The following is a 26,223-nucleotide window of genomic DNA, read 5'->3' on the forward strand; positions in this document are numbered from 1 at the left end:
CATCAGAGATTCAAGAATACAACATTGACAATACTCTTTCTCTTAAAACAAGAAAAAAATGTCTCTTTGTCTCTTCATTCCCTTCTTTCTCTTTTCCTTCTTTTCTTTCTTCCTTCCTTCCTCCCTCCCTCCAGATCTCCCATCTCTGTGTCTCTGTCTCTGTCTCTCTGTGTGTCTCTCTCTGAATCTGTTTCTCTTTCTGTCTTTCTCTGTCTCTGCCTGTCTCTCGGTCTCTGTCTCTCTCTGTTTCTTTCTTTTCTCTCTATGTGTTTCTCTCTTCTCTCTGTGTCTCTGTCTCTGTCTCTCTCTCTGCCTCTTTCTTTCTCTTTGTCTCTGTCTCTCTCTGTTTCTCTCTTTTCTCTCTATGTGTTTTTCTCTTTTTTCTGTGTCTTTGTCTCTGTCTCTCTGTGTGTGTCTCTCTGTCTCTATCTCTCTTTCTCTTCTTTTTCTGTCTCTCTGTCTCTGTCTCCGACTCTGTTTCTGTCTGTCTGTCTCTTCCTCTTTCAGTCTCTGTCATTCTCTCTGTGTCTCTCTGTATATTTGTTTCTCACTTTCTTCTTAATTTGGGTCTTTCTATATCACCTAGACCAGAAGTGCAGAGGCTATTCAAATGCCCAGTCCCACCATTATTACCACAAGAGCTTTGACTTGTTCTATTTCTGATATGGGCTGGTTCATTACTCCTTAGTGGACTTGGTGATTTCCAGTACTTACTCACCATGTTAATACTGGACTTAATGTGGACACCTGATCAGCTTCACTTACTGACACTAGAACTCCACCAGCATCACCCACCCCATTAGGAGAGATTTTAAGTGTGTATACCACCACTCTTGGCAAACATGGTCCCTTTCTGTGGAATTACTACTATCTGTAATGACCTTAAATAAGTCACTTTTGCCTTCTAGGTCCCATGTCTTCATCTATGAAATTAGAAGGTTGAACTACATCATCTCCATCTCTGATGTTCTATATTAACCATAATCTGTGACCCTCTAGCTTCTTGGTCAATGTGGCATTATAATAGTGATTAGCAGCCTAATCTGCTAATTTCTGAGTTTCTGAGATAAGCTGGATGACTTTACCCAGAAACAATTCAGGGATAATTCAAAGAGGGACAGATTGGTATACTGGAAAGAACACTGAATTTGAAGGCAAAGGATCTGGGTTGAAAATCCCAGAACCTCAGACACAGAAGATACCCTAAAGTTCACCTTGTACAATTCCTATCTAAACAAGAATCCTACCTGCAGCATACCTGACTAGTAGAGATCTAGCTTTGACTTTGTGGTAGATGAAAAGCCCATTGTTTGAGTGTCTATATTGCTACTTACTAACTGGAAATCTCAAACAAGTCATTGACTCTGTCTCAACCATAAGATGGATGAGTTGGACAGGAAACTTTCTAAAATCCCTTCCAGCTCTAAATGTTATAAACTATGAGTTTTTCCTCAGTAAAATACACTGGAAAGAATCCAGGATAGGTGGCCAAAAGAACTGAGCTCTAGTCCTGATTTTGCCTCTAAATCATTGCATGATCTTAGGGCAAATCATTTGATATCTATGAGCCTCAATTTCTTTACCTACCTAATGAAGAAGTTGGACTTGATTCAATTAAATATGCCCATTGAGTGTCCATTTGGTGCAGCATGCCATATAATGGAATATTGGATTTGGATGCAGGAGGAACTTGGGTACAAACCCTACATCTCCCACTAGTTATTTGAAAACAGATAAGTCACTTAACCTCTCCATCTGTTTCCTCATCAGCAGCATGGGATTGACAATACTCATAGTGATTATCTTGCAAGGTTATCATGAGGATGAAATGAGATCATGTGCTTACAACATTTTGCAAATTTTAAAGCTCTATCCAAATATAAACTAGAATTAGTGGCAGTGTCCCTAAGATGATTCCACAGCTTGTGTTTCCACTATTCCCTTGACAGGCCTAGCAAGATATCCAAGGAGTGTGCTAAGACCTAGTCATGCTGAGAAAGCTATTCCAGGATCAATAATAGTGATCCTCTTTTTTCCTGGCCAAAAAAAGGTTCTCCTTTCTCTCTCCTAAGAAAATCTCCTCTCTGCAGGGTGGAGGAGGAGTTATTAATGCAGAGGGATGTCTGATCTTGAACAGATCCCACCAGGGAGAAGGGACACTAAAAAAGGAGTCTAGGATCCCTTCAGGAGACTTTAGAAAAGACCAAAACTGACATTTCTATAATACTTTACAAAAGCAATCATTAATAAGCTTTTATTAAACACTGAATATGTAATGGTACTGTCCTAGGTGCTAGGGGTACAAAGATAAAAATGAAATGTCCTGGCTTTTAAAGAATTTGCATTCTATCAGAAGAAATAACATATATAGTTACAAAATGTATATATAAATACAAGACATTTGGAGAGGGGCTAGCAACTAACAACAGGAAATTTCTCCCTTAAAAACAGCTGTTAAAGTCTTTAATGATAGGGATCACATGGCAGCCAAGGAAAGAGGCCACAGAATTAAATCAAGATTTGGAGAAAAGTCCCTACTCTTGGCTGCCATTTCCAGGAACCACAGAGGTCCGTGTCCTGAGTTCTAGCAGGAGGAGCACTGGAGGAGGGACTACCTACAGGGGTCTCTCCAGTGCCCTGCCCTCTGCCAAGAGTTTGGGGCGTGGTCAAGCTCCCCCTCGCTTCAGCTCCAACCCGACAACTACAGCAGAACCCTGGCTATCCCGAAAATGGCCGGTATGGAAGGAGCTTCTCCTTCACTCTGGTCTCTCTTATCCCTCCCCGCATTGAGTGGGGATTGCAAAGGAATTCAAGACTGTTTTGAGACCTCTCCTCTGCTTCACCAGCTTGGTGACTTGTCATTTAAATGCTCATTTATTATTCCCTCCTACCCTGCTCCCTTACTGGGGCGAGATTTAATGGTGAAATTGGGGACCCAATTCTCTCTTCTCAGACCTCTACAGAATTTCTCAAAGAATGAGACCCAGTTTCCCTAGGACAGCCCTCCTGCCTTAGAGCAGTGGCTGCCACAGCCCTTTTAATTGAAGAGGCCTCAAAACTGACCTTGGGACAGCCATTAGAGGTTTTAACTCCCCACTGAGTCCAGAGCATTTTAGAAGCCAAAGGGCATCAGTGGTTTTCGTAGGAGACTTACTGGATACCAGGTGCTCCTGCCAGATACCCCTGACCTGACTTTCCAAGTATATCACACCCTAAAACCCATGAAAAGGGGAGTTATATGGCCAGGTAGTGAAAGTTCCTGAGAATTGCTAAAGAAGGGATGATTTCCAAGGTGTGGCCAACCTCAGGGTTTGCCTCATGGATAGTTCTAAGTCTGAAAAATTGGAATCTGGCTTTTTATTGAGAGAAGGGGAAATTTCTTGAGCAGCTCAATTTTTGCTTAGAGAAGAAGATAATGAATGTATCCAATCCTACCCTGTGTGGAATAGAGATAAGGTGAAGAACTTATAGGAATGTGTGAATTCTTTTTCTGTATTTTATTTTCATTATTTCTGTGTCTCTGTGACCTGCATAAATACAATATGTGCAGGGCTATATTTACTTGAGCCTTTGCCAGCTATAGACAAATTTACTTAACCTGAGCTGATGACATTTATCAGTATTTGATATTTATCAGAATTTAGACTATTAATTTAAATACTGTCTCCTTGTCTCTAAAGCCTGAAGGCCTAATTTTCTGTTTCCTAGAAATCAGGTGATTTCAGGGAAAGGGAAACCTTCCATTCCAATCTCTCTTGATAGCAATAACCAATTAGATGTGCTTCCTCCCTCTCAATGCTCTCTTGTGATGGAATCTCTTGTAACAAAATCTATAAGAGCTGTGTATCTTTACTAATTCTTCAGCCCTCCTACCATGAGCACTTTCCCTTATCTTGTGGTGGGATTGCTCATTCTCATGAGAATTTAATAAACAATCTTTTCTGCTTTCTATATTTGAGTGATCTCTGAGTAGTCATTTTGGGTAGGGGTCTTCCACGTCCCATACAACCCCAACTCTGTGAAGAGCAACAAGCTTTTGTTGTACTCTTGTTGTAGCTCTGTTGTAGTCTTGGAACTAAAGCTACAATTTAGGGGAACAAGAGGTCTGGATCTTTTGACTCTATTATTACTATAAGCTATTTGGATGATATAAGGATGATGGGAGAGGGGAGTTTTCTGTTTTATCAGACCTTATTATATTGTTCTTATGAAGGAAATCCAAACAACAGGGTGGCAATGTGAGTCAGAGAAGTGATGTGGATAGTGACTATAATATAAAACTTAGAGGAAGACCTGGGTTATAATCCCTGCCTGAGATACTTACTAGCTATAAGACATTGACTGTCACCTCAACTCTCTGAGGTGCAGCATTCTGTTAATAATAATAAATTTTCCTTGATTCCACAATTTTTCCAGATCTAACTCTATGATCCTTTGACTTCAGGACCCTATGAAAAGTGGGAGCCACAGAAGTGGGGGGAAAAATGAGTTGTTTAAATCACTATGACTAGTTTATGTATTTTCTCCATTGTTAATAAGTTCAGACAAGTCCTTTGCATTATCTGCATTTTCCATGGGATGGCATAAAGGCTGTCTGCTATTCATTATCTTAAATGTTTCTAGAAGGCTTAGGGGACTCATTTTACCATTACCTGTAGAGATCTAGACACAATTTATATTCGGATGTTTTCCCAGAACATACTCTGGGTGTCATAATGAGCCAAAAAGGAGAGTAATATTTTAATGGTAAGATCAGATATAGTCCACGGGAGCCCAGAGCTTGGGTCACTAGGCCATGGGCTATGTGCAAGGACTTGAATAATGCTGTGCTAAGTTCAAAAGGCTGGGAGCTAACTGATAATCAGTGCTGATCATTAGTAATTTGACAAATACAAAATCCAAGTACTTGTGCCTGGAGCAACTGTTCTCCAAATTAAAAATGCTCCTCTGCACCTATATTCATATTCCTAGACGTCCACAGGTCCCAACCTCTTTCTCCCTTGGATATTTTAGGAAGCCTAACACTATACCAGAAAATACTGTCCTCATTTCCATGAATTCTCTTGAGAACTAATCAGACTCTAATCCCTATTTAGGAGGAACTCACCTTCAAGATCAGCCACTGCATGAGACCTATATAATAGAAAATAGACATCACACAGCTGAAGAAGATGATGATGGGTAACACCTAAAAGCAAAAAAAAGAGAGTAAGTACCCAAGGATATAGTGTCCACTGCATATCTATGGAGCCCTGAGCTATAGAAGCTGTTCAAGGATTGAAATCTCAGTGATACCTCACTTTTAACATATTTAGGGAAGAGGCTTATTTGCAATATATAGGATGATACAATTTAGACACACACACACACACACACACACACAGACAAATATTTCAGAATAACATGATCACTCTTTCCATTTTTATCACTGACTCCCAAGATCCTAGTCCCCTGAATTGAAAACTTTGAAGATATCTTTATCTTTCTTCTTCTATAACAATCAGTTACCAAGTGCTATGAATTCTAATTATCTCAATCCTTCTTCTTTGGTGCTTCTGTCTCTTCTTTCTTAATTTCCAAAAACTTTCCCCTTCCACACCCTCAACCATATACTAATTAAATGACTCCTAGATTGACTTCTCCATTGTTGAATTTTCTCCTTCATATCCCAGTCCTATATCACTCTACAGATCATTTCCATTTGGATGTCCATTTTTGACTCTTCCTTCTCATTTACTCCTTATATTCAATTAGCCAAGTACTATGACATCATCCTTCCTGTCCCCTCCTTTCCATTGCCAGAGATGCTAGCAAAGTCCAGGCATTTGGCACCCCATGCCTAAATTAGTCTCCTAACTAATATGTGACCAATAATCCATTCAATATATCACTATCAATCTACTTCCATACCTTGACACTTCAAGAATCTATAATTTCATCAATGTGAGTACTCTATTATCACAAATTACAGCCCTTCTCTAATTTAGTAAATATTATACTAATAATATTAAATAAACTAATAATAAATAAATAAATATATAAATAAAAATTGATGGAAAAAAAAAAAAGTATCACCCTTAGTCAACTTAGCAATGAGCTTTTCCAAACTTAACAAGATTGAGCCTTAGACAGCAGGCATATAGTCCATCACCAGACCTATATGGAAAGTTATTTCAGCTTGAGAAAACATGCCAGAACTTGTACTCTATTGGCAAAGCTGTCTAAAACCCAAGGTCACCTTCACATCACATTGAGGTGCTGAAGTAAGATTTTGTGAAGGTCTATCAGATTAATCTTCCTAAATACCTCTTTAGTTGAACTCCCCAGTTCAAAGATCAACACTCCTCTCACTTCCCTCTTTGTACAAAGAGTTGAAACTACTTAAATATTTCAAAACCTTCCACATCACCTTATTTATTCAATTTTCTCCTTAACTTTCCATTAATCTAAACTCACTTCCCATTCCCAGCCTTTGCTCATGCTATTTCCCCAACCTGGGAATGCCTTCCTTTCTATCTTCTTCCCATCCTAATTCAACCCATCCTTCTTGACCCAGCCTGAATCCTATATCTTCTAACACATTAATTCTGTTAAGTTCTATGACACTTCTTCTATTAGTCTTATGACATTTCTTTCCTTTAGCATTTATTAAGTATCTACAGTGTGCCAGGTACTGGGCCAACCACTTTATAAATATTATCTCATTTGAGTCTTCACAACAACCCTTGAAGGTGTTGCTATTATCCTCATTTTACAGTCAAAGAAACTGAGACAGAGAGAGGTTATTAACTTGCTCAGGGTCATACATAGTGCTTGAGGCTAAGCCCTGCAGCACCTAGTTGTCCTTGAATGTCTCTACCATTTAACTTTCCATTTCCAAGGATTGTTGAAGAGATAGATGGATTTGACCTAAACTGAGGGTTCATGTTAGAATGTGGTGAATAGTACTGATAGATAGGCAGGGTGGCACAAATGGTAAAGGGACTTGAGTGCCAGTCTGAAGAATGTAGACCTTTCTCTAGAGACTATTAAGAGCAGGGCTAAAACAGAGGGAAAGGGCAAAGATGATGATAGGTCCAGACATTGGCAAAATGGTGGTCTCAGCATTAAAGGAAGAAAGGGTTGGCAGACTATTTCGCCCTAGACCTCAAAGAACATAAATATTGGAAGAAGATAAACAAAACAGTAAGGAGGCAATGCTAGAAGAACCCTAGGAGTTGTGGATTTAGGAGTACAAGGGCTGAGCCTAGTCCTGAATGGAATTACATCTGTGGGACTCTGGATAAATCACTTGGGAGTTGGATTAGAGACAGTGCTGTCAAACTCAAATAGAAAATATCTCTGTGGACCACATATTGACTTAGAAAGCCACAAATTAGCACAATCTGTGTTGTATTGTATTTGTATTTGTATTTTTTTCAACATTTCCCTTTAATCTGGTTCAGCTGATGCTTAAGAATTTGTAGTCTCCGAGTCTGATACCTGTGGGATTTGTTCTAGTGCTAAAATTCTCTTAAATCTGTAGATCCTTGGCTGCCCTGACCCTAAAGGGGATGGCACAGACCCTTATCATATCAGTGGTTAGGAACTAGTTCAAAGCTAGCTGTTATGACCTGGAAGAAGAGAATAGATCTTTCCACATAGAGATGAATCAAATCAACTTTTCATGGGAAAGCATCATGGGAAGAATGGAAAGTGATTGGCTTCCTTTGGTAGCCATTGTACTTTTTATGCACTTAAAACATTATTCTGAGAAAGGATCCATAGATTTCACTATACTGCCAAAAGGATCCCTGACACTAAAAACAAAAAAAAACAAACAAACAAAAAAAAAAAACTCCACGACTAATAATCTCTTTGGGCTTTAAATTTTACAGTTTTAAAACCAACCACTTTTTTATTCTCCCTGTGATTTGGGAACATGCAGAGAAGATTCTCCCCCCCCCAAAAAAAAATCATTTTCTCCATCTGTAAAATGAGGAGAGTGGACCATTTTGGTCTACTTAATATTTATACCTACCTCCTCCTTCCATAATCTGGGATCCAGTAACACTGATCCCCTTATTGTTTCTCAAATAAAATTCCATCTCCAAACTCTGGACTTTTTCACTGACTGTCTGATACCTGGGAATGCTTTCCCTCCTACTTTATATCTCTAGACTTTCCTGATTTCCTTTGAGTCCCAGCTAAAATCCTATTTTCTTTGAGAAGTTTTTCCTCATCCCTTTTAATGCTATTGCCTTCTCTCTATTGATTATGTCTAATGTATCTTGTACATATCTTGTGTGTATATAATTATTCCCATGTTGTCTCTTCCATTTTTGAGAGCAAGTTATCCTTTGTCTTTTTTGAATTTTTTTTTGTATTCACAGCACTTGGCATAGTGCCTAGTATACAGGAGGTGCTTAATAAATGCTTATTGACTAACTGTCTGAACTTCCAGATCCAAATCTATGATCCATATGGTCCTCACTCTGCTCTTTGATCTCAGACTCATTGAATTCATCTGCAAAATTAGAGAGGTGAATTAGATCAGAGGTTCTTAGCTTGAAGTTCTCACACTTTTTTTTTTTTTAAATATTTTGATCATTGTATTTCAACATAATTGGCTTCTTTTGTAAACCTTTATGTATTTAAAACATTATTCTGGGAAAAAGGTCTACAGGTTTTACAATACTGCCAAGGGTTCATGACATTAAAAAAAAAGTTAAGAACTCTAGAACTAAATACTCTCTTTGAGTTTTAAATTTTATGATTTCAGAACCAACCAGTTTTTTTTTTCTTTGTGACTAAGGAAGATGCAGAGAAGACAAAAAAAAAAAAAAAAAAAAAAAAAAAATCAAAATCCCTTTTTTTTCTCCCGGAAGTTTAGAGAGGCTTGGTTATATTAGAAGGCCCCACTCTACCACACCCTCTAAGAAAATCCAACTATGATCTATAATCTAAACTACAGGAAGTAAACTTTGAATGCAGAATTGAAATAACCCTGCAAGGGGACACTTCTAGGTTCCCTCCCTTCCTAGAGGGAATTCAGCCAAGAATCTACTCAGTATTTTGTAAAATCTTCCACTTTCCAGAATCCAGAACAGTACAAATTCTTACTTCTAAAAAGCTGCTGCTAAAGGTATCAGAAGGAAGCCTTGATCCCCACCTTTCAGCAAGGATGTGCTGAGTCGAAGGCATCTTTCCTTAATCTTTCATAGTCCCATTTTCCCATGGATGGCCCAAACAGAAAAGTAGAGGTAGAAGAAAAAGCCCATACAACTGATAAAAAGGGCAACCAAAAGAGTGTAGAACCAGAGGCCCTAAAAGGAGCCTCCTGAGCTAGACAAGGTTCTGTTTCTCACCTCTATATCTGGGAAAGCCCAGCACATGCTAAGGTTCAGCCCCAGCTCTACTCCCAGCCCTTTTTCCCAGTTGTTATTTCTCCAGTCTCAAATAACTCCTTTGAATGTATTTAATGGTATGCATCTTATTTTGCCTCCAGTAGATGGTAGGTCCTACATATGGCAGAGATTCCCAGCCTCATTTGTGTTTTTGCTCCCTTAAGATGCTTTCTCAGAAAATGTTTTTAACTACACAAATAAACTATATAGAATTATAAAAAAAACAATTATATCAATTATTACTTATATTATTTATCATATAATATAATTTATATATCAATTACATATAATCAAATTATAATAAAAATTTTTTTTTCAGGATTCAGAGAATCCCTAAAATCTGTCCATGGGCCCTAGGTTAAAAACTCTTACTCTGAGAGAACATAAGCTCACTTCCTGTTGCTGTTTAGAACTGTCCAACTCTTCAAGATCCCATTTGGGGTTTTCTTGGCAAAGACACTGAAGTGGTTTGCTATTTTCTTCTCCATTTCATTTTTCAGATGAAGAAACTGAGGCAGACAGAATTAAGTGACTTGTCCAGGTTTACACAATAAGTCTCTGAAGTCAAATTTGAATTCAGGTCTTCCTTATTCCTACCTGATACTCTATCCACTGTACCACCCAGTGGCTCACTTGGAATGTTTTGTTTTAATTTTTGAATTCCCATCAATGAGTTTAGTGTATACGGCTTACAGGAGGTACTTAATACATGTTTGTTTATAAAGTATCATTGGTCTAGAAGTTTCATCTCAGAAGCTATCTGGTCCAGCCTCCTCAGATCAGAAAGCACATTAAGGGACTTCCCCAGTCACCCAGTATCAGAAATGGGATTTGAACCCAGATGCTACTGGGATGGCCCAGGTACCAAAGTCTCTCACTCTTTCCAGGGTATAACAACATCAAATTAAGTAGATTTAGAGTCCAGGGCTCAAAATTGCTAGTTCTCTTTCTGCTAAACCACATTGCCTCCTGCATTTTTATACAATCACGGTATGTTAAAATCAAACGAAGCCCTAGGTCATCGTTTAATCCCAGCCCTTTATTTTTCCAATGAGGCCCAAAGAAATGGAGGGATCCCTGCTAAGGCCCACAGTGAGTTGCCAGCAGCTACTTCTCCTGCAGAACAGCTACCAAGGAAGCCACACCCCTTGTCATTCAAGGTGATGAATGGGTTTCCTTGGTTCCCTTTATTTACCAACAACATCCTTGCTGTGTTATATGAGCTCCCAGGAACCACTTTTCCCCCAGATGACCACACCTCCTTAGGTATTGACACCTTGTCAGCTATGTTACCTCCTGAGCTCATCAACACAGCAATTGTCACCAGCAACATCCATTTTTAGCAACCTTCTACTATGTTCTGAGCCAGCCACAGGAAAGAATTGGCAAGACAGCGCTCACAAGGGATGGTTCTGGGCCCAGAGTCCTTGGAACTGTCTGGGAGAAGAGACCAGAGCCTCCCAGAGACTGTGTGCTGAGTGACCAACTGCTTAACCCCAGAGAAGAGCCATCAAGTTTGGTTAATGACAAATCAACATCACTTATTACTTCCCCCCTTGAGCAAATGTCGAGTCTCAAAGTCCTTTGCCACCAATTAATAAGTATTTTTTCTCTTGGTGACACTGAAAGGCTGTTAATATGTAGTATAGACTTGAAATCAGGATGACACATTTAAATCCTGTCTTAGATTCTAACAGTGTGACCCTGGACAAATCATCTAAGCTCAATCAAATTTGATTTCCTTATCTGTGATAATGAGAGTGCCTACAAAACAAGGCTATCCTGAGGTTCCAATGTGATGCAGCATGTAGACATGCTTTGCAAACTTGCAAGTGATATTTAAATGGAATCCCTTTTGAGATTGGGGGGGAAAATATCATTTTTCTATTTGTTGTAATAGATAAAGCATTAGAATAAGAGTCAAGAGACCTGAATTTTATTCTCAGCTTGGACACTAACTAGCTGTGTGATCTTGAGTAATCTCTGTGCCTTGGTTTCCTCCTCTGTAAAATGGCAGTTTCAGACTAGCTGGCCTTTAACCTTCTAAGTATATATGTATATCTAGATTTAAGTTAAAACCCGAAATCTGGGCTCTCTGTTAATCCACCTGCTGCTTTTGGGTAGAGAATTTTTGGGATTTCTTTTTTCTTTCTTTCTTGTAAAGTAACATGATGTCATAATTTCAGTTTCCTGCAAAACTGTGTCATTTTAAGATAAATAATCTAGTTTTATTATGGTGTTGATTTGGCGTTAACTTTTGCACCACAGAATCGTCTCTGGGTCTGGGTTAGATACTGCTTTTTGTATTTGTTCCTGAACCAAACTTAACCAAGAATTTAGCAGGCTCATTCCCAGGTATTTCTGCTTCTATGGCAGAGCGATCACCCAGGGCCCAGAGCTGGGACAAAGCATTTATGTATTATTGGCAAGATCTAAAAACCACATCCTATACGCCCTGTCTTTTGCTGGCCAACAAGCCTCTGACCCTGCTTTGTAACTTACAGGTGACCTTACTTTAAGCTTTGCTTATCTCATTTGATCTTACCTATAAGAAAAAGAGTTGTTACTAGCCTCATTTTATAGATGAGAAAACTAAGAAAGAATAAGTGACATGTGACAGTTATAGGGTATCTGGAGCAGGATTTGAATCCATGCCAGCTTCCAGCCCTCTATCTACCACAGAACACTACCTACCACATGTAACTTGATTTATAACAAAATAAATACCTCTAGACCTAGGGAAGGAATTTTCTAGTATTCGAAAAAGCTCATTTATTAAAAGTCACCTCAAAAAGTGTCTCTTGTTGGGTTTATAAGTTATATTCTAGACATCTGCCTATTTTTCCTACTCTAGCCCTAATGTTGTCTAAATCCCTAGTGCTGGTCCATCACCTAAGTCTGCAAGATATCCTCCAAACGTGTATCTTAAGCCCTCAAGGTAGGCATATTATAACATTATTTATTTAACTGTACAATTAATTCCAAGTACAGGACAAATCCTTGCCCTTGCTAGCCACCCGGTGACAGAGAGGTGGGTGTAGGCTCAAGATGTAGAATAAAAACATTTTTGGACATGACCAATTGGGTAATTTGTTTTGCTTAACTATGCATATTTATTACAAGGGTGGTTTTGAGGTTTTCTTTGCTTGTTTTTCCACTTGGGAGGAAATGGAGGGAGGAAGGAAGAAGTGAAAAATAAATGCTTGTTAATTGAAAAAAAAAATTTAAATCCCTGCCCACATTTTAAAAGCCATTTTGCCCAGGGCTAGTTCCCCAGCAACAGGAGATCCTCAACCACCAGCTTTCCCCATACTGTCCCTAACTTGGCAGGTCACTGAACCAAGCTCTTTATTGGCTGAATATCTGGCAAGCAGCTGCTCCAGGATGTCTCCTATCTATAAATGCAGGCCTGACCTGAAAGGCGAAGACGTCCTTCACCAGCGTCTCCCCAAAGACAAAACTGGAGCCAGCTACAGTGTAGTCCAGGAAAATCTGAGGGAGGAACAAAAAAATACAGCATGAAAGGAGGAAGGAAAGACAGGGAGGAAGAGAAACCAGTTTTCCTGCTTGCAGAGTACCCCACCCACTGCCCAGTTAACAGTGTGAGATCCAGGACCTCTTGGTCACAGAACATCTTACTAACATACTTAGCAAAGATAATGCATCTTGGCCAGGAAACCAGCCCTGGTTTGTCCTGTGAGTCAGTCTACAGATTGTATTCTCTAATTCCTAGAATCTAAGCTCTGTACAGGATCTCAGAGATCACATGCTCATAAATCTAAAGCTAGAAGTTCTGCCTGAAATCATCTGGTCTCATTTTATAGGTGAGGAAATGGAGGCCTAGGGAGGACATGTCCAAGGTCATCTAGGTAGTAAGAATGAGAAGCAGAATCTATATCCAGGTTCTCAAACTCCAAAGTCAATGCTCCTTTCTCTAGGCAGACCCATTCCCCTTACAGATGAGGAAATGGCTAAGAGGTAGGAAAATGGCTTGACCAAGACCACACAGAGACCCTGGGTCTCCTTAGTGGTTAGCCCAGTTTCTGAACTAATCCACCAATCTACCACCAAGGTTAAGTGACTTGTTCAGAATCACATAGCTCTTAAGTATTTGAAATCAGATTTGAAAGTAGGTCTTCTTGATCCTCAGTCCAATGAGCTATCTAGTCACTTACCCTATGTGGAACCTGGGTACTTTTTTGTAATTCATGTGTCGAAGACAACATTTTACAAGGGAAGCAGTATACCTGGATTGGCAATCTAGAAGCCTGAATATTAATGTTGGCTTTACTACCATTGACCTGTGTGGCTAGGAGTAACTGGTCTCTGTCCTCAATTGTAATTGTAAAAGAGATTGAATCAGAGATCTCATAGTTCTCCCCTCCAACTCTCTGCTTCTACAATTTCTACTACCTGATTTCACACCTCAAGTGAGAAAATAAGTAGGGAAGTGCTTTGAAAAGGATGGAGCATTATACCAAATCAAAGAATGATGACTATTGCAAAACTGAATGTCTCAAAATTAGAATGGCCAAGCTTGAGACCAAAAAAGAGCTATAAAAAGATATCTCTCTCACTACATTTTTGTAGAGATGGGAGATAGTGGGTGTGAAATATAGTTTATAACATCATATATTCAATATCAGTTAGTTTTGTTGAATGTTCTAAAAAAAATCTTTATTATAAGATATGAATATCTAACGGAGGAGGAACAGTAGGAAATATAGATCATATAACACCAAAAAATACCAATAATTTTTTTTAAAGAATGGTGATTGTCATACTAATTTGTCTTATATCTGGAAACGATAGCTGGTGCCCACATTAACACCTCTAGAATACTGAGGTGGGACATTCTTCCAAGGGGCTTAAAGCCCTCTCAAGCTCAGAGATAGAAGGCTTCTTCATTTTAAATACAAAACAGTGACTTGAGAGAAGCATTTGCTTGCTTCTAGTTCTTTAAAAAAAATTTTATTAAAGCCTTTTATTTTCAAAACATATGCATGGGTAATTTTTCAAATTAACCCTTGCAAAACATTGTGCTCTAATTTCCCCCTCTTCCCCCGCTCCTTCCCCTAGATGGCAAGTAATCCAATATATGTTAAACATGATAAAAAAATTATATAAATTGAATATAGGTGTACATATTTATATAATTATCTTGCTGCACAAGAAAAATCAGATCAAAAAGGAAAAGAATGAGAAAGAAAATAAAATTCAAGCAAACAACAACAAAATGAAGTGAAAATGCTATGTTGTGATTCATACTCAGTTCCCACAGCCCTCTCTGGATGTAGATGCTTCTAGTTTCAAAGAAAGTCAGTGGCTCAGTTTTCTCCAACCACTTCTATTTTCTTAGCCTCCCTACCTGGCCCACATTCACATATACCCCTTGGTCTCTAGGGGATCAAGCTATTTGATGGCATTGTCTCCTTGCCTTTTACAAACTTTGACTTTCCCAAAAGGAACAGCATCACAAGAAACCCTCAGATTTCTTCATCTCACCTAGTTCTACCTATAAATAGAGCCCTTGGGCCCAATCTACCATACCTTGACCTGGTTTCCCAGCCATTGGAATGCCACAAATCCAGGTTCAGTTCTGATAACAAAGATTCCAAGAACAAACTGCATACCAAGGCCCCATATTACAGCCCTCCAGGACACCTGAAATACAAAAGAAAATGAGGTCCATATTTTCTAGCCTCTGCCACAAAGATACGTATGTCTTCTAGGTAGCAAGAAGTCAGGAATCCAGGAACTCAGAGAAGAATATGAGATAAGGTAGGGAGCAAGCCAGGAGAATACCAAGAGAGATTTTTCCCCTAGTCTAGTGACCTTAATCATGCTTTGATGTGACAGATTGAATAGAGAGGTCTGAGACACTGAATCCCGCTATAAACTGGACACTTTATCCCCAATGAACTGGGCTAGTAACTCCTAAGATGCCCGGAATAAAACCATTCTCTCCAAGATTGGGGGATTTCCTAGTGCTACTTCCAACAGAAATGTATATGGCCTGATTTGAACCCAATGTTCTTCATCTAGGATTGAACAGAATTTGATCATTTTGATGAGTCATATTTAGGTCTCTGCACCTAAATGTCCCCTGGAAAAAGTAAGCAAAAGGACCCTGACCCCAGTCATAAATATGGAAAGAATGAATATAATTCAAGAACTAAGGCACCTTCCCTGGCACAGTGTCCAATAAATACCTCCAAAGCCTAGGGAAGCCTCCAAATCCAGAAGATAAAGTGGGTGAAAAACAAAGAGGAAAAACTCCCTTCCTCTCCACATGCCAGATTTTGCTGCCAGCAGGGACTCAAGGAGCCTAAAGCCAGGGACTGAGTTCACAAGCACATTAGAGTAAGAGGCTATAACCCCGATTGTAGTGAGCCTGGGTTTGCTGAGAAGACCCCAGCCCACTTTACAATTCTACAGACTGCAAACAGAGCCAGGATAAATTCTTTATAAATCCAAACTGTTCCAATCTCTTCCTTCTCACTGTCCCCATCCCCCTGCCTACTATAAATTCAAATAAATCATTCTGCTGTTTGCTTAGCTATATGTTTGATGGTGGACAAGTTACTTCCTTTCTCTGGACCTCAATTTCTTGTGTGAAAAATGAAGGGATTAGACTGAATGACCCCAAGAGCCTTCCCAACTTTTAATCTCTGATCCAATGACTAGGGTTTACTAAGTCCCCTTCGTGTACAATGTAGTTGGATGGGGAGGACTCTGGAGTTGGGGTCCTCCTTGCACCATCCATCTGTCTCGGGTGCCAGGCTCCAGACACAACCCCAAAGCTAGGAACAGACTGTAGTCCTCCATAACTATTTCGGTATCGATACCCTCAGCACAGACTCACCCCTTAGCATTCTCCACTGTTCTGTGGCTATCTGAGGCAGAGTGGGAAGAAACTTGCTTGTCTAGTCATAGGGTACTGGCTTTTCTTGGCCAAAGAGCCTGGGGAGTTCATGGGAAACCACAGGGGAAGAAAGAAGATGCTCCATTCCTCCCTACCAGCCCCCTATAGGCGATCCAGCCTGTAGACTCACTGAGAGATGATGTTTAGAGCAGGCAAAGAGGAAGATGATGAATACGCAGATGCCTGCAAAGGACACAAGCTGCTCCGGCCGTTGGGAAGTGTCCAGAGCCAACCACAATATCAGGCCCACCAAAGCAGCTGCTCCTAGACACCTACAGATGAAGTACCAGAGAACACGTTACTCACTCTCCATTGGGAAGCCCACCAAAAGCTGTAACTAATAAAGGGCAATTGGGGCTTTGTCCTAGGTTGCCAGTATCCAAGAAGACCGTATTCCATTTTATTAGTCCAGAACAAGAAGAAAGTCATACCATATGCCTCCAGGGTTCTCTGGATTAGACTCAGAATTGGATTTAGGATTTTTCTAAAGGCTATACAGACATTCAGATCAGGAACTATGCCTGATGACCAGTATTTCTTTTGTGCAAACATTAACTGTCTAATGTGTTTGAAGTGAAAAAGAAAAAAAAAAAAAAACATAGAATATGGATAGATTGCTAAACTTGGAACCAGGAAAACCTGAGTTCAAATCCCATCAATTACACTTACTAGCCTATGGCTGTGGACAAGTCATTTGATCTCTGTACTTTGATTTCTAAGGCAATTTTCTAAAACTGTGTCAGTGAAGGAGGTTCTCAGGCCTATGAAATCACAGGTCCAAGCTTGCTGACTTGTGCTGAACACTGTGATAAGCTTTGAGGAAGAAACAAAATTTAGATAAGATAGGTCTTCTGCCCTTATGGAGTTTGTCCCTGGTTGTGCCAAAGCAGGGCTAGTCCAAGGAGCTAGGTGCAGAGGGCACTTGAGTAATTTTAGACGGGTTCAGATTCATATTGACCCAAAAATGTTGCCAGTGTAAAGAGTCAGGTGAGAAGTGCAGTCAACACCTGGCCAGTCTCCAACCTGTGTCAGGAGCTTCCTACATCACTCTCATACCTTGAGAGCCAGGCATTCCGGATAGTAAATTCCAAAGGAGGTGAGGAGAGGTGGATGTCCCCACTGAGTATGTCCTTTCAACAGCAGGGAGTTTAAGCAGAATATATATTGAGGACAGGGTGAGGAATCATGTTTGCTGGGTGTTTCTCCCTTCCCATGGTTGTACATTCTTCAAGTAATAGAGTCCTTAATGATATACTCAGGGCCAGCATCTCAACACCCAAGCTGGTAGAAGTTAATCCAAGCTGGCCAATGGCCCAGGACACTACAACCCAGGAACCAGGGAAATGCTAGTATGGGAATCCAAAGCCTGAAGCTGAGTGCAGACATGTTACAATTCACTCAAAGACCAAAGTAGGAAGCATACAAATTACATGAAAATGGAAGATCTTTGAAACCTCCTAGATTTTACTGAAATAGTGATTCAGTAAGGGTAATCAGAGAATCCAAGCATGATTTGGTCAGATTCTCCCATCGTGTGGGAAGATCCTTCTGGCGAAGAAAAGCTGAGCAATAAGTGGAATAATCTGGAGTTCACAAAACTCAAACAAATGAGATTATCGCCGAAGGTAGTGGTGGGGGAGGAAGGAGCATGATACAGTGCCAGCCTCCCAGCTCACAATGATTTGGGAACATAAGGAGAGACAGTCAAGTATCCAAGGGACCTTCTCTTACTCACCGTTTTAGCCAGAGATTCAAGCTAGAATTACTGAGGGGCTTCAGACATCTTAATAGTTTCTTTCCCAACAGTTTTTTGAACAGGCTATGGGCCAGAAAGAAAAGGACTACACATGTGATGATGAACAAAGGCAGAGCCCTTTGGAAATCCAGGAGACAGGCTGTCAGCACAAAAGCAGAATAAGCTGGAAGAGATGAAGGGGTATAGAGTCATGACTTCTCCAGAGTAAGTACAACCTCTGCCCCAGGTCTCTTTGTCTTTCTCTACCACTTCCAGAGGCTAAAGGGGCAGGGAGGGTGAGGAGTGAATGACTCAGCTGGTCTTACTGTCCAATCTTGGGAAATCAAAGATTCAGTTCCACAAGACCAGGATAATAGAATAAAATCATCAACATGGAAGTGGAAGGAACTTTAAAAGCTACCTTGTCCAATCTCTTATTTCACAGATGAGGGACTGAGGCCTGAGGAATCTATATGACTTGCAGAAGGGCCACACAGATAGGCCACACAGAGGCAGGTTGGAAAGGCAGGACCTCTGTCACTGAAAATTACAGAATTTGAGAGTTGGAAGGAACCAGAATGGTATTTTGACTGCAGAGTCAATGCCTTTTCCACTATGTCCTAAGCTTAAGAGCAAAGATAGATCTTTAGGGCTGGAAGAGACCTTGGAGATCTTTTAATAAAACTTCTCCATTTTATAGCTGAAAAAACTGAAAGCAAGAACATTAACAATTTACCCAGAATCATCCATCTTGGTTAATATCAGAGCAAAAGCTAAAATCCAAGACTACACACATAGGACAGTATTCTTTCTGCCATATAGTAATATATGTTTTCCAACCAACAGATATATAGGAGGTCAATTAATAAATATGCATTGACTGAACAGAGGAGGGATACCAAGATGAACAGCAAATAGACCTTGCCTTCAATGAACTTTTGAATGGGACCTGCTTCTGGGTGAGTCAGCAGGCAAAAGATAGTATGTATCATTTATCAGGATTTGGGGGCACACTGGAAAGAATGGACTCTGGGAGATGCTGACAAGGGGTAAAACAAAATTTAGAGAGTAGATTTGTGGGAATTCCAGAATTGACCCCACCCTGGGGAGCAGGTATCAGATGGGGTCATATAACTCCTTTGTGTCCCCAGAAAGAACAGATTCAGTGTCTTACCTGTGCACATCATGCCCCAGAGGATCCATCGAAACAATTCAGCATGGCCTCTGCAAAATGTTCTCGCTTTCAAAGAAGTGGACTGCAATCTTCTCCTACCAGAGCCAACAATTAGTGACTACTTTTGCCCAGCTCTCATCTCTTCCAGTTAACTCCCATACCATTGGCGATCCTAAGAACTTCAGATTAAATCTGTCTAGTCCTGTAAAAAAGCTAAGTGGTTGCCATGTCATCCCACAGGATGGACCAATGTCAGCTAAGGGATCAATGTCAGCAGGCTAAGGTCAGAGCAAACCTTACTCTAGGCTGAATTGGATGAACATCATCCCCAAATGACCTATATTCATCAGGAAAGGGAATTTAAAGTTATCACTTCCAGGAATACTGTCCTTCCATTCAAATGTTCATATATGTGTATATATTCATAAACATGTGCACATAGTGAATATACACATATTTGCATATATAATACACATAAATATACGGTTCATATAAATATATTGTATATATGTACATAGACAGAAGCGGTGAATATATATGTGTGTATCTACACATACACATACATCTTTATGTATACACTGATTACAATGACGCTGAGTACCATGGCTCTATGTGCACATGTATAATATATTCCTATATCAAACATGCACATATACATATAAATAACATATATTACATAAAAACAACATACATGAGTGAAAAAAATTTTTAGGGTTTTACATCTTAAATTACACAGTACTTAGTTTTAAAAACACATCAGAAAAGGGCCATTTAATATCTTCAAAAGCAGGTGGCACAGTGGACAGAGCATTGTTTGACACATATAACATATATTTGATATAGACATACACAAGTAGGGCAGGGCCATAGTACCATTCAGTTCCTATGTTCTGATGGGATATATTATCCTAACACTTCCATCCCCAGAATGGAGTCTTCTGCATACCCTTCCCCAACCCCCATCTCACATGACCTTCCCCTCTGCAGAAAGCCAGAAAGGACATTTCTATATAGAACCCTTTCCACACCCCCACAGCCTTGCAAATTTTCTTGGAATGTTCTAAAACTAAAGGTCTGGCCTGTGAGGAGATGTAGTGGTAATATGGACCACTGGAGCAGACCCCTCATACCTATTTCTTGACAATTTCTTCTTGCCCACTTTAGAGTATTGGGGAAACCCTAAATCAGAAGATACTGGTGTACAGTTGGGAGTTGAAGAAAGAAAGAAATAGAGAAAGAAGAGATTGTAAACAGAATCTTCCTCCCTCCCATTGCTTCCTGCTCCTACCTTTAGCTCTTATCACTAAACAAACAGAAGATCTAAGCCTCATACCTCCAGAATGGGGTGGGTGTGGCCCCAGCATCCAAACCAGGCCCCCGTTCTTCATCCCACACAGGTCCATCAATATCCTGGCCTTCCTTTTCCACACATAGACAAGAACCAGACAATGAAAGAAAAAAGTCAGCAAATATTCACTTACAGCTTAAAACATGCTAAGTTCCAGAGGAAAAGGAAATTCAGATACCACAAGGGCAGCTGATGACACAGTGGACAAAGCACTGGGACTAAAACCTGAAAAATCTAAGTTCAAATCCAGCCTCACACATTTATTAGTCAGGCAGTTAACCTCTGTTTGCTTCAGTTTCTTCAACCGTAATATGAGGATAATAATAGAACCTACCTCTCAGGATTATTGTGGGCATCAAAAGAATAATCTTTGTTTTTTAAAAAATGCTGGTACCTGGTACATAGTAAGTGCTAGAGAAATGCTTGTTCTCTTCCCTCATTGTGCATGGCACAGTGGAAAGAGCACTGAACTTCAAGCTGGAAAATCTCAGTTCACATTCCAGTTCTGATGCTTGTTAGTCATATAACTGTGGGCAACTCATTGAACTCCTTTAAGGCTCAAGAACCTCATCTGGAAAATGGGGTTACCTTTTAATGACTCTATGAGGAAGATGGCATGTTGTCTACGTAAGACAGAGTTCCCACTCTAATGAAGCTCACAGACTGGTAGGTGGATTTGATACAAGCAAAGGCATATAATCCTGATTTTATGGGTAAGGAAACTGAGGTCTAGAGAGGCTAAGTGACTTTCTTAGGGCTTCACAATTAGGAAATAGCAGAGTTGAGTCAAATCTCAGTTGACTATCTTCATACCTATATAATCTTCCTATGCCATATTATCTAATGCATATAAAACTGTTGTAAGAAAATAATTTTTTAGATTTAAACTCTAAATCATACACAGTAGGTTGATTTATTTCCCAAGAAAAAAACTAAGCTGTGAAAATCAAATTCAATGAAGACATAGCTCTGAAACACATTCACAGTCACTGTTTTGGGGGGACAGTGAACAACTTTACACTTTTTTTTTGCCATTTTGAAGACCCAAGTGGGTTCTGATAGTAATATTTATACTGATTTGTGATTCAATTTGAAATAATGCTTTGTTCTCTTTGGAATTGGAAATGGGGGGAGACATTAAATGGGGATGACTGAATAAATCATATTAACATGAAGGAACACTCTTCTACACTATGAAATGATGGAGATAGTTTCAGAAAAATCTGAGAAATCAGAGAATCGGTGCTAAGTGAGGTGAGAACATTTTATACCATAACAACATTTTAAAGACAAACTACTTTGAAAAACTTAAGAACTCTTATCAATGCAGTGATCATGCAATGACCATGATTCCAGAGGATTTCCTTTAAAACCAAACTTAGATATTGCTATGAGTTAAGATCACTCCTTAATAGCACTCCCACCTCTCCACCTTGAACTCGCTTCATATATATTTAATATTTCCATATTTGTATATTATATAAGTATTCTCTCTCAATAAAATGTAAACTTCTTGAGGTTATGAACTGTTTCACTCTTGGTTTTTGTGTTCCTATCATCTTGCACCTAAAAGATCTCTAATGAATGCTTGCTGAATTGAAAACATATATTTCTGAATATATATGCTGAATGAATATATTTCAGCATATATATGCTGAAATGAAAACATTATTGTCATTCTATTGAAGTGTCAGGGTAAAACTAAGTAAAGTGAAAGATTCTTTAATAAAGATTTTTACTACAAAATTCATACTAAGACATGTATATCATAGCATAATAAATATAAATGTATACTAATATAATAAATGTAAATCATATAATAATAAATTTTAACTACAGAAATATAGTTCTACCAGTATGACACAGATCTTGCCTTTAGAAACTTACAGTCATACAGAAAGATATAAACACATTAGAAACAATTAGAAAACAAAGTAGAGGAGAGAGATGAAAATCAGTTACATTGAGCAATATGTTATGACCAAGAAGAAATGATAACAATGCTGACTAGAATTGCTAGGAGAGGCTTCATGGAGACAAGATCTGCTTTGGGCTTTGAAGGATGGATACTAAATTACATGCTTCTTAGAATCATAAAGTCTTGTATAGAGAAGGGATGATTAGACTTGATTTAGTTCAACTCTTACCTACAGCATTTAGAGTTGGGAAGAGAGGAATGAATCCATGGTCAGAAAATATGAGTTCAAATCCTATCTCTGATATTTATTATCTGTATGATCCAGATAGAATCATCTAATATTCTCTGGTCATTTATAAAATGATACCATTAAATTAAATGAGGCCTCTATGTTGATCCTTCTCTAATATCCTTTATGATTTCTATTGTGTCATATCCACTCACCAGCCTGTGAGCTCCATGAGGATGTAGATACATGATGTAATTATGTAGATTTTGTTATCGCCCCCAGAACCTAACACCATGCTGGGTGTTTAACAAATACTTGTTTGGATGTATGGAATCGTTTGAATAGCACTAGTCATAAGAAACTCACAAAGAAATCCATTTCATTTTTGAAAATCTTGAACTGCTAGGAAGTTATTTTATTTATTTTATTCATTCAGTTCCCTATAACAGAAGTCACTACTATTAGTTCAATTCAATTCAGCCAAGATTTATTAGGCTCTGAGTATACAAAGACAAAAAGAAAACAATCCTATCGTGAAGCTTTCATTCTACTAAGAAGACAAGATATCTATTTAAGTAATAAAATACAAAGTATACATAAAGTAACTTCAAGAGGAAGCATGGGCTACTATCTGGGAGAGTCTGTAGGATATAAATACAACAGCTAAATTGTATTTTAAATCCAGGTAGGAATTTTACAAAGTTGATGTAAGTAAAGAGTGCATTATGGCCACAGGAGACAACTTATACAAAAGCAAGGAGGCAAGAATAAACAATAGTCATCAGGCCAGTTTAACAGGAATGGAAAATTGATGAAGGGAAAAATATGAGATAAAAACAGAAAGAACTAGAATGAAGAAGGCTTTAAATGTCAAGCTGAGTATTCCCCAGGTAATAGATGGACAAAGAATATGAAGGATTAATTTTTAAAAGAAGAAATTCTAGCCATCAATAATCATGATAACGAATGCTCCAAGTCACCAATAATTAGGGAAATGCAAATTGAAATGACCGAGATTTCAATTCATACCTAGATTAGATTGGCAAAGTTGACAACAGAAGAAAATGACAAATGTAGATGAGCTAAGGGAAAACACCTTTATTAATGTAATGTTAGTGATATTGATCCAGCAATACCAGAAAGCAATGAGGTCTATAACCCAAAAAGATTAAAGAAAGAAGATCCATAAATATAAAAATGTGTATAGTAGCAAAGAGCTAGAAACTAGGGAGATGCCCAATAATTCAGAAATGATTGAATAAATTATGATAAATGAATTTAATAAAATACTATTATATCAACAGAAATGATGAAAGAGATGGTTTCTGAGAAATTTAAATTCGTAAGTATATAACAAAGTGAGTAGAACCAGGAGAACAATTTTTAAAAAAAATAATCACAACATTGTAAAGACAAGCAAATAAAAAACATAAGAATGTTCATCAGTGGAGTGACCAACCGCAATTCCAGAGGACAAATAATGAGACATGCTACCAATCACCTGGGAGAGGTGATGAACTCAAGATGTAGAATGAGACATTTTTTTGGACATATTCAATGCAGGAATTTGTTTTGCTTGACTATGTGTATTTGTTAAAACATGTTTTGTTGAGGGGTTTTTTTTTCCATTTGGGGTGGAGTTGATTTTGGAGACAATAATGTTTGTAATTTTAAATAAATAAAATGAAAGCTTTTAAAAATATTTTAAAAAAATAAAAAAAATTCTTCTGAGGAATTTTATTCTAGAGAAATAGGGTACTGATGGGAGTGAACCCTGAAACTAAATTTGGGTTCTCAGACTCTAAAAAGTCTGGGGAAAAGCATACTTTCCCAGACAAGACTTTTCCAAGTTAAACGGTGTCATTCAATTAGAGATCTTGGTCAAATCACCGTCTACTGATCTTTGGGAGTGGCCAGGAGTCTCTTCAGGAAATTCCAGGCTCTGGGGAAAAGCCTTCAAAATGATTTTATTCAGTTGGAGATCTGGGCCTTATATTCCTCTTGAGTGGCTTAAATTCCAAGATAAGTACTTTCTATTCAACTGGAAATCTAGGCCTGGGGGCATTGACAACATTGAGGGATTCTCATTCAATTTTTAATGGAAGTCCAAGCCCTAAACTGCCAATAAAAGACAATTTTGAACTCCAAATCTCTGTAGAAGTTTGAAGCAGGATTATGCTTTTCCAAAGGATCTCTCTTCTTGGAACAGCTGCCTGTCAGGACTCTTGCCTGCTGTGAAGATGCCCTCTTCTCAGTGATAACCTTTGTTATTTCTCTGACAGGACCTTGCCACTGAGGAGTCTGTTTCCTAGCAAAGCTGGCTTCTGCCAATAAAAATCCCTTTTGCCATTCAGACTTTTCAGATTCATGTTGGACTTGTGTACTGACCAGAGGGGATTTTGTATTATACCTAGTTCTCACAACTCCCTGCACTGTCGCTAACTGCATCAGTACCATTAAACATTTTTTATTAAAGAAGTAGCATGGTTAGATCTAAGTTTGAGAAGTGTTGTTTTGGAAGTCATATGGAAGATAAAGTAGAAACTGAAGGCAGGTTCTCTCCTTTATTTTTTTTGGGGGGGGCAGGGGAATTGGTATGTGTGTGAGTGATGCATGTGTCAATTAGAGTTAAATGACTTGCTCACACAATTAGGAAGGTTTAAGTGTCTGCGGTCAAATTTGAGCTCAGGTTCTCCTGAATTTAGTCCCAGGCCTGATACTCTATCCACTGCACTATCTAGCCACCCCAAGTTCTTCCCTTTGGACACCATTAGAACATATCTAATCCTTTTTCCCCACGACAGAGTTTCAGATATTTGAAAATTATTCTTTAAGAGAACTATCTATCCATATCTTAGATGTCTTACCTATCACCACTCTGAACACATGGAAAGTACTCAATAAATACCCAGATGAATAAAATGATAGAAGTAATAGTGAGTAGAAAGGGGAATAACTTAAATAAGGATGATTTCAAATTGATAGTGGAACAGGAGATTTAGAGACTAGAAGGACTGCTGATGGTGAAAGCATCAGGGTACAGGAGAAAAACGATTACCAGAAACTCCATTCCCAGATTCTCCACACCATTCTCCAGGGTAGCAAGAGAAATGGGCTTTTGTCCTCCTTGTTTTTCTTCCTCCATTTCCTGGTTCTTTCAGCTGAAAAATAAGCCAGAGGACAAAGGTTGGAAAGATCTCCACCCAGCAGTCAAAAGTCAAAGTGAGAGCTGATACTTAGCTTGGGGTTAGCCCAGAGTAGAAGAGGTAGACAGCATGTTCATGGCCTATATTAGGGGAAGGACAGAAGGAAACCTCATTCTTGCCTTTAAAGACCACATTTCAATAAGATCTTTCTAGTCCCAGAACCTCAGGTAACCAACCCATCACTATAACAAATGACTTCTGGGCTTCTTCTGCTTTCTTTAAGGCAGAGCTTTCTGTAGACACCTGTCTCATGAATTTTAAAAGAACAGATAAAAGAATGACTTGGATCACAGAGTGTTAGA

At 38.9% G+C, this 26,223-nt stretch overlaps 1 protein-coding gene across 3 annotated transcripts in view; it reads right to left on the reverse strand.

Moving 5' to 3' along the window:
- SLC28A1 (solute carrier family 28 member 1) overlaps nt 1-26,223 on the reverse strand; it is a 62,062-nt gene that overhangs the window by 15,484 nt on the left and 20,355 nt on the right. For all 3 annotated transcript variants that reach the window (XM_023496495.2, XM_031955689.1, XM_023496498.2), the window contains exons 2-9: nt 25,774-25,876; nt 20,554-20,639; nt 19,221-19,315; nt 18,047-18,230; nt 16,442-16,583; nt 14,937-15,050; nt 12,801-12,878; nt 5,108-5,188 (exon numbers count right to left, since the gene is read on the reverse strand). In XM_023496495.2, the coding sequence (XP_023352263.1) occupies nt 5,108-5,188; nt 12,801-12,878; nt 14,937-15,050; nt 16,442-16,583; nt 18,047-18,230; nt 19,221-19,315; nt 20,554-20,639; nt 25,774-25,860 (867 nt within the window). In that variant the 5' untranslated portion in view covers nt 25,861-25,876. The remainder of the gene's footprint in view (nt 1-5,107; nt 5,189-12,800; nt 12,879-14,936; nt 15,051-16,441; nt 16,584-18,046; nt 18,231-19,220; nt 19,316-20,553; nt 20,640-25,773; nt 25,877-26,223) is intronic.

This window comes from Sarcophilus harrisii, chromosome 2 (genome assembly GCF_902635505.1).
Source record: "Sarcophilus harrisii chromosome 2, mSarHar1.11, whole genome shotgun sequence".
In the NCBI taxonomy this organism is placed as follows: domain Eukaryota; kingdom Metazoa; phylum Chordata; class Mammalia; order Dasyuromorphia; family Dasyuridae; genus Sarcophilus; species Sarcophilus harrisii.